This window comes from Apus apus, chromosome 12 (genome assembly GCF_020740795.1).
Source record: "Apus apus isolate bApuApu2 chromosome 12, bApuApu2.pri.cur, whole genome shotgun sequence".
Classification (NCBI taxonomy): domain Eukaryota; kingdom Metazoa; phylum Chordata; class Aves; order Apodiformes; family Apodidae; genus Apus; species Apus apus.
This window is the reverse complement of record NC_067293.1, coordinates 18,449,556-18,462,189: the sequence shown is the minus strand read 5'-3', so window position 1 is coordinate 18,462,189 and position 12,634 is coordinate 18,449,556. Positions and strand designations below refer to the sequence as shown.

The window sequence follows — 12,634 nt, the reverse complement described above, 5'->3', positions numbered from 1 at the left end:
TGGAGAGTGGAAATGGGCAGGACTGGGAAATCCTGCAGTCCCCCTGGAGGGAGAGGAAGATGTCTGGTGAGTTTTGAGCCAACAGTGTGTTTCTTTGTGCTGGGTGGGTCTGGGAGGCCTCAGTCCAACATAAGATTTTCACATGTTATTAACCATAAACCCCCAAAATTTTGCATTCTCATATTTGAGTAAATACTTTAATGATGTCCTGATTTGAGGCCCAAATAATATGGGAAGTCTTTGCAGTGACACAGCTAAAGATGCAGATGTTTTTTTCTTTCCCTTCATATAAAGCATGAGCTTATTCTCAGTTTCCCTTCATAAATCTCAGCAGTGAAATTCAGGAGGGGATGGGAAATGAGATTTAATTGGCAATATTTTGTTGTTGTTAAGTGATTCATGTGTTCATAGTGAAGAAGAGGAGTCAGAGTGTACTTGAAGGTGATTGCACATCAGGAGAAAAAGGTTTCACACCTTTTGCTCTCCAAGCAAGGAAAAATGATTTGTTGCCATTGGTTAAGGAGTGTTAAGGGGTTAAAAGAGTTGATTTAACAGAACATTTTCATTGCAGGAGCCTGAATTCTGGTCACTGCTACCACAATACTCTGTTCTTCTCTCCGTTCTAGCAGCAACGAGGTACCTGTCAATACAATTCTGGGCATCAGAATCCAGCCCAGAAACCTAAATGCCCAGGAAAGCACATTACATGAGAAAAAAAAAAAGGGAAACATATCAATAAACGTATGATCAAATGGCACTCACATGAAAAAAAGTGGCTCAGTAACATCCATAACCATTACAAGAGGTACAACATGTCTGTTGTCATCATAGAACTTTGCAAAAACATGTTGGTTTATTTGTAACTCATCTATAATGACAGAGATCCATCAAATACTTGAAGGGAAGGAGCAAACTCATTTATGTAGAACTTTAAGGCAAAATAATTAGAAAAACAGGGAGTTTCCAAATCCTAAAAACAAGCTTGAAGGCTCTCACTGGGATGAAACACCATGTCCAACATGTTTGCCAGGTGCCTGTTGCCACCCTTGCCCAGGTCTGGGTGCAGGGAGCTGGTTTTTGGGCTGAGAAGGGCAGAGGAGCTTTGGAGCAGCTGCTGGAAGCTCTGCAGGAGCTTCTGTTCACATTTGGAATGTTCTCCCTAAGAACCACGGGGTGTTCTGCCCTGTTCACAGGGCTTTGCTGAGCAGTGAAGGGAAAGAAGCATCCTACCTGTCTTTTCACTTCCCCTCTGTTGCTTAGTCCCTAAGGTCCTGATTGTAGAAATTCACTTCATTTGAAAAATGGAGCATATTTTCATCTCATCCTCTCTGCTGACCTTCCTCAAATACTGTCTGCTGGGGGTGTTTTTTATTTCTGGCTCCATTATCAAATAGATATTGATTCTCTGCATGAAAACATTTTCCAGATAGTGCTATTGAGCTCCATGCTGCAGGTCTTTTATTTTTTTTTCTGTCCAAGATGCAAACGTTTCCTGTTTGGCTGGAGGTAAATGCAAACAAATATTAACTATCTTGCTTTTTTTTTTTTTTTTAAATTTTCCTGAGAACAGCAAAAATCAAAACGGATTGTTTGGGGCTGGGGGGGAATGGGAAGTTGGCAAAACTCCTTTTCTGTGCCACCAAGTGGCCAGACTCCCAAGTTCACCAAGTATTTCAGCAGAAAGAAGGAATGTGATGGTTTGGCTGGGGAGCCCAGGCTCAGAAATGCTTCCCCTGCTCTTAGCTCTGGCTGAGTAATTTCTTAATTGCCTCTTCCCTGCTGTTAAGAGCACTGCTCTATCCCTCCTTCACAGGAACAAGGGATCCTGTCTCCTCCCCCTAAAAGACATGCTGTTAATTCAAATTAACCACAGCAAACTAGGAAGAAGTCACTCCTAGAGTGTGTCCCTGCAGCTCTCCTGTCTGCCAGGTTTATCCTCCTTCCACCAGACCAGAAGCAGGGAGCTCCCACGAGCCCAGGATCAGTGTCTGCACGAGGTTGGGTTCTGGCTCTGCAGCAGCAAAGTGGGTCACCAGCTTGTTGTCAGCAGCTCAATTTTGGTGTCATTCAGACAGCTGAAGAGAAGCAAACAGGCCATCGACCAGCCCAGCAGCAGCCTGGGGCCTCTGCCTTTTAATTACATGTGGCCTTTGGACCAAACCCATCCCTGTTCAAACATCATCAACTGAAATGAAACTCCACAGTGGAGGAATTTGGGCCAATCTCGTGGGGTTTTTTTTTTTTCTCTTTAGTATGAATATATTTAATGTAATTGTAAATATCTTCTTATTGGTTCTCCCTCCAACTTTTCTGAGCAAGTTCCCCCAGGTTTTAATGCGTTCAAGTAGTGAAGAGAGATGAAGAGAATTTTTCCTTCTTGGAGGAAGAAGCTTTAAGCAATTGTTGCAACTTCTTCTTCCAGCTCAGGTGCCCTCTCTCCAGTGTGATGCTGCAGCTTGGTGTTTAGCATAAGAAGCTGGGTGCTTTGCTTGGTTTACCAGCTGGACACTGTGACTATCAGCAATGTTGCTGCTGCCTGCTCTCTCTGTGGGCACTGGGGACGTCCAGCTAAGCTCACTGCAACACGGGTCCATTTCAGGCTGGGGCTGCTTGGTGTGGGACCTGCTCCATCAAAGCCTGCCCGCTCTAGCAGCAGTGAATTAATTTATTTTCCCCTCCCAGATGGGTTTCTGAGAGCTCAGAAGCCAAAATGTGCCAAGAGTTAGGACTAAAGTGCAACTTCTCGAGCACACAGTGGATCCGCCCTCGGTCTAAAGGCACACGAGGTGTTTCTCTGAGGAAGCTTCTGCAGGAGGAGTCTCTGCCCGTTTGGGCATGTGGTGCCCAAGGATGCAATTCCCCAGCAGGGTCTCCCAGCTGGGAGCTAATGGAGCAGGGAGGAGAGGAGGAGAGGCAGTGTGAGGCGGAGCAGAGGCTCCTCTGCTGGCAGCAGCCCACGCCGTCCCCAGCGCGCTGCCCACACCGAGAGGGTTTCCAGGGCACATGGAGGGACAGGCCAGGGGCAAAGCTGCAGCTGCAGTCCTAGCTGGGTCCTTGCTCTCCTCCAGCCTCCAAACCACCAGGGTCAGAGCCCTGCAAGGCTCCCCGGCGATGCCACTGCTGGAGGACTCCATCCTGGAGAACATCAGCTGGGCTGCCGAGGAGACCCAGGGCAACGCGTCCTCAGAGCACGCGTTTTTCTCTCCGGATTACCAGCACGTCCAAGTCCCCTTTGAAATCACCCTCTGGATCATGCTCGCCTCCTTGGCCAAAATAGGTAAGGCACCTTGAGGGGGTGAGGAAGGACGGGGTCTCTGTGGGGATGGTGTGGGCGGGGGTGGTCTTTGCTTCACCTCTTCTCCAGTCCCGGGGCTTGAGATAACACGTCAGTAAGATCCTCAGGATGTGCCAGACACACCTGCAAGCCCAAGGAATAGCTACCCTTTTGCACTTTGGGTTGGAAATGATGGTTTCCCACCCAGAAGTTCCCATCTGTGCCTGTCAGTGCTGCTAGTAGGAAAACTATGAGGCTTTCTGGGAACTGTAGCCAACTGCAGGACACGCCGAGGTGGGCTTCATCTCCATGAGCTTCTCAGCTACACTGCCTGTGGGTTGTCCCCTGGCACCTTCATCTTCACATGAAGACTCCTTGGTCTTAAAAAGGGTGCTGCACCTGGCCAGCAGCAAGGAATAAAGCAATCCATGTGCAGGGGGTTTTACAGCCTGACCCCAAATCTCCCAGTCTAACAACACCTGAGAGAGGATATTTGAACCACTTGGACCTGTTTTTTGTTGCCTTGAAAAGCTGAGCATAGAAAAGTGGAAACAATGAATTATCTTTTTAATTATCATTTATTTTTTCCTCCAGGATTTGGGATCACTCTCTTGAATCACTGCTATTCTCAATTTCTTTTTTCCATAGAAGGGAGAAATCTCTGAGATCTCTTTAAACCAGAATTTCTTTCAGATGAAAAGTCTTCTTGTTTTGCTCTCCTTCATATTATAGGATGAGATCCTAATTTTATTAACATGCATGAAGAAATAATAATCATCACAGACAATTTTTTTTCCTCCTTCTACTTTGCTTTGGTCCAGTTTCTCTTCATAACTGACCTGGAGGGTCTGTGGTGATTGGCAGCATTTCTCTCTAATTTGGGGCTTGAAGCCTGGTTCGAATGGACTTTTTTTTTTTTTCAATCTTGTCTTTAGCTTTATGTTTTTTTTTGATTAAACACTCTTAAAAGTGGCACAATTTGCAAGCAATGAGCATGCTTTTTTGTGATTTTTAAATATAGAGAATCTCTATTGGCTTTCAAATTAGCAGCTGCTGTTTCTGTTGGTGCTGAGGGTGCCTAGATCACCCCAGAAATAATTCCACATATTTCCTTCTTTATGCAGATGATTTAGTTTTTCTATTTGTGTATTACCTGAAGGTACATCTTTAACCTTGATGCCACAGTGAAATGCAGCCTGGAGCAACAGTAATTTCAGGAAACTTGCTATTTTCAGTCAACTCTGATTTTCTAGCCCGTTTCTGATGTAGTGTCTCCACCTTATTTGTGTGTGTGCTACCTGCTGAAGATGGGACCACAGGTGGTTCCTCACCCCACGGAGGAGCAGCTTGGGGCTCTGCAGCCAGTTTGGGCTGGTGAGATGATAATTTCTTTGTCTATCCATCTTCTCCCAGGGTTTCACCTCTACAACAGGCTGCCTTCTGTCGTTCCCGAGAGCTGTTTGTTGATATTTGTAGGACTCATCATGGGGGGAATCATTTATGGCCTAAACGACAAGTCACCCCCTGTTATGGACAGTGACATCTTTTTCCTCTACCTGCTGCCACCCATTGTCCTTGATGCTGGGTACTTCATGCCCAGCAGGCCCTTTTTTGAGAACATGGGCACCATCCTCCTCTACGCGGTGGTGGGGACGATATGGAACGTCTTTGGGATTGGCTTTTCCCTCTATGGGATCTGCCAGGTGAAAGCCTTCCAGCTGCAGGACGTCTCGTTGCTCCACAACCTCCTGTTTGGCAGCCTGATTGCTGCCGTGGATCCCGTGGCAGTCTTGGCTGTCTTCGAGGAGATCCACGTCAACGAAAAGCTGCACATCTTGGTCTTTGGCGAGTCGCTCCTCAACGACGCGGTGACAGTGGTAAGGACCAGGTTTGGTTTGGTGCCTCTGGTGCTTAGAGGAAGGATGGGCTGGTGCTGAGAGGTGGGACGTGAGGTCTGCAGAGGGAAAAGGTGTCAACAGCTGCTTCTAGAAGAGGACTCCTGGTCCACTTCTCTGGCCTGAGGTCCTGAGAAGCTTTTTGGGTGAACAAGCTCTTTGCATGTCTGGAGACAGAAAGTCGTGAGTGCCTCAGCACTCATGGAGTCACAGAGTCCTCAGGGTTGGAAGGGACCTCTGGAGATCATCTAGTCCAACCTCCTTCCAGAGCAGGGTCACCTACAGCAGGTCCCACAGGAGCTTGTCCATACAGGTTGGGAATGTCTCCAGAGAAGGAGACTCCACAAGCCCCCTGGGCAGCCTGTCTCAGGGCTTTGTTTCTCTCACAGTAAAGAAGATTTTTGTTGTGTTTAACTTGAACCTCCTGTGCTCCAGCTTGTGCCCATTGCCCCTTGTCCTGTCCCTGGACACTGCAAATAAGATTCTGGCCCATCCTCCTGCCACCTCCTGCAGATATTGCCCAGCACTGATCAGATCCCCCCTCAGCCTCCTCCTCTCCAGCTGAGCAGCCCCAGCCCTCCCAGCCTTTCCTCACAGGGCAGATGCTCCAGGTAGGACCCTGACCTCCAGAGCAGGTTGTTGACCCTCCACTGGCAGAAATCCCAGCAGCAGATTAGAACGTCATCGCTGCAAGCGGCCACCTCCGGTGAACGCCTTATTCACGGCTGCTTTTCCCTTGAAAAATTTTCACCAGGTGCTCTACAAGCTCTTTCGCTCTTTCTGTGAGATGCCAACCATCAAAAGCGTGGATGTTTTTGCTGGAGTGGGAAAGTTCTTCGTGGTTGGGCTAGGAGGAATTCTAGTAGGGCTGACCTTCGGGATGACGGCCGCCTTCACCACGCGCTTCACCAAGGACATCCGTGTCATCGAGCCCCTCTTTGTCTTCCTCTACAGCTACCTCTCCTACCTCACTGCTGAGATGTTCCACCTCTCGGGGATCGTGGCGTAAGTGTGTCCCAGCAGCTCACCTGGCCAGGAGAGCTGTCTGCATGGAGTTACTAAATAGTGTCAGAAAAAGGTTTAACGTTCGTTTGAGAGAATCCCAGAGTGGGGGGGTTGGAAGGGACCTCTGGAGATCATCTAGTCCTACCCCCCTGCTGGAGAGGGATCCCCTAGAGCAGATCCCACAGGAACACATCCAGGAGGGTTGGGAATGTCTCCAGGGATGGAGACTCCACCACCTCCCTGGGCAGCCTGTCCCAGGGCTCTGGGACCCTCAGAGTCAAGAAGTAGTTTCTCATCTCCAGGTTCAACCTCCTGTGCTCCAGCTTGTGCCCATTGCCCCTGGTCCTGTCCCTGGACACCCCTGAGCAGAGTCTGGCCCATCCTCCTGCCACCGCCTGCAGATATTGACCAGCACTGATCAGATCCCCCCTCAGCCTCCTCCTCTCCAGCTGAGCAGCCCCAGCTCTCCCAGCCTTTCCTCACAGGCAGATGCTCCAGCCCCTTCAGCATCTCAGTGCCCTGGGATGGACTCTCTCCAGTAGCTCCTTGTCCTTCTGGAACTGGGGAGGAAACAGTTCTAAGTTAGTTGGAGGTCTGTGTCTTGAGGTGTCACCCACCTCACACGTCACACAACCCCAGGCTGATGGTGACAGCTGCAAGCCACAAGCATCCCAGATGACAACTGCTGGGCAGGTTTCAGGCAGCTGATCCATTGCTGTAGGTTATTGAGGAATGTTTATTTGAGCTCCATGGTTTTTGTTTTGGAACCCTGGACGTTCAAGCAAGGGAGATTCCTGGTTCCAGCTACACACAGAGTTACCAGGGAGACCTGTTTTAAAACTAAAGATACTCCTTCAGAAAGAAACCATTCCTATACCTGCAGGTTTTGATTCCTCACATGTTTGAACAGGAGCAATATCCTGGCATTCCCAAAACCATTTCTAGCTCTGGGAATAAGTGGGAGAAAACCTATTTATAGGAAGGTAGGACAGAACAGTGGAATAAATTCACTGTATAATCCCCGTGGAGCAGCAAACACTCGATGCTCCTGGTGTCTCCTGCTACCAATCCCAAGCTGCTCTTCCTATGATGGAATCCATTGTCTGTTCCTTTGAACAATGCTTTGTTCAAAAACCATGGCAAAGGCAGCTGATCCCTGCACTTATCAGTTCAAAATGATCAAGCTCTCTTTGATATGTCTTGATTTCAAACCATCCATTCGTTCGTGGCCGGGGAATGTTGGGTTAGAAGCAGCAGATCTTGGCAGTTTGTTTCTTTGGGAAAGAACCTGATTGCCAAAAAAAAGAAAGAATAAAACAACAATTCTAGGTAGTAAAATAGAAATGAAATCCATCCGTAATTGCAGTGCAATCTGCTCAGCAGTTCTGGGACTGGTTTTTGGTTCGATTTTTCAAGGTTTGTTTTGTTTTTCCCTGGCTCTAGGGACAGAGCAGGTCAAGTTTATTCCCAGTCTTTGAAACTGGTGTGAAGTCATATCCTTTTCCCAAGAAGTGTTCCCAAACCACAGCTCTGGAAGTCACCTGCCCATAAATAACTGTTGGATTTCTTAGTTCCTAGAACTATCTCACTCCCTATTTATTGAGGCAGACACAGGAACAGAAGAGTGTGTGGTTTCCTTCTCAGTGGTTCAATCCCTGCCACTCTTTCTTGCTCAGTGCTTCATACAAAGTGAGCCAGTCCAAAAAAGGATGAAGACTGATCCCAGAATATTTTAAAGTACATTTTCATAGGAGATGAAAGATGTGAACTCCAAAAACATCGGATCAAAAAGGCATTTGGATCCTGCCCACAGCCTGCTGGAGAAAACAGGATGACTTTCCTGTGTCTGCCCTTCCATACCCTGTTCCTTTGCTCCCAGCCCTGAAGCCCAGTTTTCACTTGGGACAGACCCAAATGTTTCTTTCTCCTTCAAAAAAAGTCCGGGTTTTTTATTTGTGGCAATAAGGAAAAACCAATAACACCCATTTTGAAATGAAAGAAACAGAAATGTCTGCATTTGGGATTTATTTTTTTTTTGGCCCTAATTCTGAGCTCAGCCATCAGCAACTCCTACTGGGTGGAGCTGCATCTTAATTTGAAGAAGTGTTTTGTTTTCCCTGTAGTTTCTTCGTTGTTCCAACTGAATGTCTGGGAAGTGTTTTCTTCCATGATAGTGCTGCTGATTTTCTTACTGCTTGGAGTAGGACATGTGGGTGCTGCTGGTTCCTTTGCCTTGCTGCACCAGAGCTGTGGGTCAGTGGTTCCCTGGTGAACCAGAAGGCAGGTAGTTCTGCTCCTGCTGCTCCTGGCAGCGGGGCAGGGTAGGAGCAGCAATGCAGTGGCTGTCAGAGTCTTCCTGGAAGAAATAAAGAGCTGTGGAGGGGAGATCTGAGGTCTTTGGTCTCACACAGGTCTTAAAACCACAATTGCTGCACAGCCAGCTCTGCCTCTTTGCAAACTGTCCTGTTGGCTGGGCTTGGGGGGCAACCCTGGTTTGCTTTGTTGTTGGGTTTTTTTTCCCATGAAAGCCTGAATAATGTAAATATTTCCCTTCATGAAGTTCTGGGGTTAAATGTGATGCTTTCCCTGCACAGCAGCAGTTGTGTGGCTGTTTTCTGAGCAGTCCTTAGCTGGGAGGATCCATCCAACCCCAGCCACTCTAGGATTCTATGACTATGGACGATGTGCTGTGAAGCCCCCCACCTATCTTACCACCTGTTTGCATCCAGGTGGGTCACTTACCTGTGCTGGTCACAGCTGGTGTTTGCAGTCAGTCTGCCAGCCCCAGGGGCACTTCTGCAAGTTGTGGTTCAACTTCTCTGTAGGCTTGTCTACCTATTATATCATGTAAAGAGATTAACCATGATGTCCTCTATGAAAGGACTTTTTAATGCAATAAAAGTCCACGTGGATGGGTTGACCCAGTGCCAATGGACACTGGCCCTTGGCAATGTGAAGCTGTCTTGCTATTGCAGGTACAATTTTTAGAAGGAAGGGTTTCTGCTCGGGTTAAAATACAAAAAAAAATATGGAGCTGCAGTTTTTTTGGGTGCTCAGTTGTTTTGCCCTTCAAAGGTTGCTGGTCTGAAAGTGTATTGATTTGAAAAGCTGATGCATTAGGCTGAGCACATGTGCCTTGGAACCTGGGGAGCCCATTAGCCATGAAAAATGGCAAGGGAGAAGTTCTAATTGGTGCTGCAGGCTTCTGGAGTGACCTTGGGGGTGCAACACCTGAGGGAGTAAAATGGGCTGAGGGCAGTGACAGTGTTTCTTGCCTCATTGTGCAGCCTCACGAGTCTGCTTGAAGATTTTATTCTCTCTTGGTTGCATGGAGTCAATGGCTTCCTACCTGTGCCCCCAACACAAGAGGGACATGGAGCTCCTGGAGAGAGTCCAGAGGAGAACCTGGAGATGACCTGAGGGCTGGAGCAGCTCTGCTCTGGAGACAGGCTGAGACAGTTGGGGTGTTCAGCCTGGAGAAGAGAAGGCTCCAGGGAGACCTGAGAGCACCTTCCAGGGCCTGAAGGGGCTCCAGGAAAGCTGGGGAGGGGCTTGGGACAAGGGCAGGGAGGGATGGGATGAGGGGGAACGGGGATTAAAACTGGAAGAGGGGAGATTTAGACATGAGGAGGCAATTCTTTGCTGTGAGGGTGGTGAGACCCTGGCCCAGGTTGCCCAGGGAAGCTGTGGCTGCCCCATCCCTGGCAGCGTTGAAGGGCAGGTTGGATGGGGCTTGGAGCAGCCTGGGCTGGTGGGAGGTGTCCCTGCCCATGCAGGGGGTTGGATCTAGATGGTCTTGAAGGTCCCTTCCAACTCAATCATTCTATGATTCTATATAGTATTTTACTGTCCTGCTGGTCCTCTTGATCTTGTTGGGCTGATGTAGGAAGCGAATCACTACCCCATGAGATGTCTGCAAGGATATAAGGCTTGATGAACCCTATTTTTTTTTAAATAAATGACAACATGCCAATTTTGTGTGCCTAAGCAGAAAAAAACCCCCTCTAAACCTCTTGTTTTTATTTTCTCAGCATCATTGCTTGTGCCATGGGCATGAAACGTTACGTGGAGGCCAACATCTCTCTCAAGTCTCACACCACAGTCAAATACTTCATGAAGATGTGGAGCAGTGTTAGTGAAACCCTCATCTTCATCTTTCTTGGCGTTTCCACTATTGGAGAAAACCACGAGTGGAACTGGCCATACATTTGCTTCACTGTCATTTTCTGTCTCATTTGGAGAGCACTAGGTATGGTGAAATTAGATTTCTTTCTTTATGGGAGTGAAAAATGGGATTGCATTAAAGGAGAGAAGGTTCCTGCCCCCACCACCATCCTCTCCTGCTCCCTCTGTAGCTCCTCTCCCATGTCAGTGTGTCTTGGTCCCTTCATATCTTCACAGTATGAGGGAGATTTTAAGTACATGGCTTGGGATCAGAGAGCTGTGTGAGCCTCTGGCTGCCCATTCTGACTTGCAGGGTTCCAGGGGGTTTAATTCATAAGGAGCTTGTGTTCAGGAGCTTCTTTAATGGGGAAACTGGGGGAACCTTCAAGTCTCTGGAGATGCTGCTCTGCTTTGCACAGCTGACTTCTGGGTGGGTGAGAGCTGGGAGCTAAAATGGAAGTGAAAGGCAAAAATGTAAGGATGGTTCTGCTCCTTCTCAAGAGCTTCAGATAAGGACTGTGAATGTCAGAATGGCCCAGAAACAGGGAATTGCTGAGGTTGGCAGGGACCTCTGGAGAGGCAGTTCTCAACATAGCCACTCATCTTCAGGAAGTAAAAGGCTGATCATCTCCATTGGTGTTAAGCTCACTTACTGACTTAAGGCCCAACTTTTTTGGACATCTCTGCATCTGTTTGTGTATTTGCAAACAACTATCAAGTGCATCCATTGCTCGGTCACTTTACGGAGTCCTGAATTCCTGCAGTACAAGTCTCAGAGCAGAAGATTTGTGGAGAGGCAACGTGAGCACAGGGAGAATGCACATCAAACGTTCAGAGTGCCTCAGGTAGTGCTGGCAAACTCCTGGCAATCAGAAGGGAACCTGGGGTTACATTATTGCTAATGGTTTGCCTCGGGAGCTTTTAGAATCTGAGCAATTCAATCCTTTGTCCTCACCAGTTAGAATAAATCCATTCATACTGGAGTTTTCAGAACCTGGCTGGGTCATTGTGCCAGTGGATGGGGCAGCTTTGGCTGGCAGGTGACCACGGGATTGCCCTGCAAAGCTCTGAATTAAGTGCCACCAAACCAGATGTGCTGCTGGGTCCTTGGCTGCCCACAGTTCTTGTCAGTTCCGTGTTTAGCTGGTGCTCAGGGTCTGGTGGGCAGATAAGGGGGGTGTTCTGGGGACCTGCAGCCCCTAACATCCCTCTGCAGAGCTCAGAGTCCTTCTGAAGGAAACTCCAGTTTCCCAGGTGGACTGTTAAAAACAAACAAACAAACGAGGGGATTTGCTACCAAATGAACTCCCTGCAACGTGAGAGTCCTAGCAAACCCCCCCAAACTGTGCCTGGTCAGTGGTGTCTGGAACCCCCAGAGCAGAGATCTGGGGAGTTAATTTCTATCTGGACAATTGGAATGCAAACCTGTTGGACCAGGCTGGAAGAAAAGCCCTTCTCCAGTGGCATACTGGGAATACACCCCCTGGGCACTGGTGTTGACCAGCTCAGGGATGGTTTGCTGTGGGAGGCACAGAGTAGATCCCATCATGATGTGTTTTCTCTCTTGGTCTGATGTGCTCCCATCTCCTTCCCTGCTTCCCAGGGGTCCTGGTGCTGACCTTCTTGGTGAACAGATGTCACGTGAACACCATCACCAGTAAAGACCAGTTCATTATTGCCTACGGGGGCCTCCGAGGAGCCATTTGCTTCTCCCTGGTTTTCCTGCTCCCCGACTTTCACCGGAAGAAGCTCTTCATTGCAGCAACAACTGTTGTCATCCTCTTCACCGTGTTTGTCCAGGTGAAAAGACTCTGGCTGTGAAAGTGTGGCTTCAGAGATGTAGAGAGGTGGTCTTTTTCTTTTCTTTTCTTTTCTTTTCTTTTCTTTTCTTTTCTTTTCTTTTCTTTTCTTTTCTTTTCTTTTCTTTTCTTTTCTTTTCTTTTCTTTTCTTTTCTTTTCTTTTCTTTTCTTTTCTTTTCTTTTCTTTTCTTTTCTTTTCTTTTCTTTTCCCTTCCTTCCTTCCTTCCTTCCTTCCTTCCTTCCTTCCTTCCTTCCTTCCTTCCTTCCTTCCTTCCTTCCTTCCTTCCTTCCTTCCTTCCTTCCTTCCTTCCTTCCTTCCTTCCTTCCTTCCTTCCTTCCTTCCTTCCTTTCTTTCTTTCTTTCTTTCTTTCTTTCTTTCTTTCTTTCTTTCTTTCTTTCTTTCTTTCTTTCTTTCTTTCTTTCTTTCTTTCTTTCTTTCTTTCTTTCTTTCTTTCTTTCTTTCTTTCTTTCTTTCTTTCTTTCTTTCTTTCTTTCT

The 12,634-nt window shown here is 47.7% G+C and overlaps 1 protein-coding gene across 1 annotated transcript in view; it reads left to right on the top strand.

The window, feature by feature from the left end:
• Positions 1–3,237: 3,237 nt before the first annotated feature.
• Positions 3,238–12,634, top strand: part of LOC127389812 (sodium/hydrogen exchanger 2-like) — a 28,547-nt gene continuing 19,150 nt past the window's right edge. Inside the window, exons 1-5 of the mRNA XM_051630683.1 lie at positions 3,238–3,277; positions 4,688–5,151; positions 5,924–6,174; positions 10,206–10,423; positions 11,942–12,138. Coding sequence (XP_051486643.1) covers positions 3,253–3,277; positions 4,688–5,151; positions 5,924–6,174; positions 10,206–10,423; positions 11,942–12,138 — 1,155 coding nt within the window. The 5' untranslated portion in view covers positions 3,238–3,252. The remainder of the gene's footprint in view (positions 3,278–4,687; positions 5,152–5,923; positions 6,175–10,205; positions 10,424–11,941; positions 12,139–12,634) is intronic.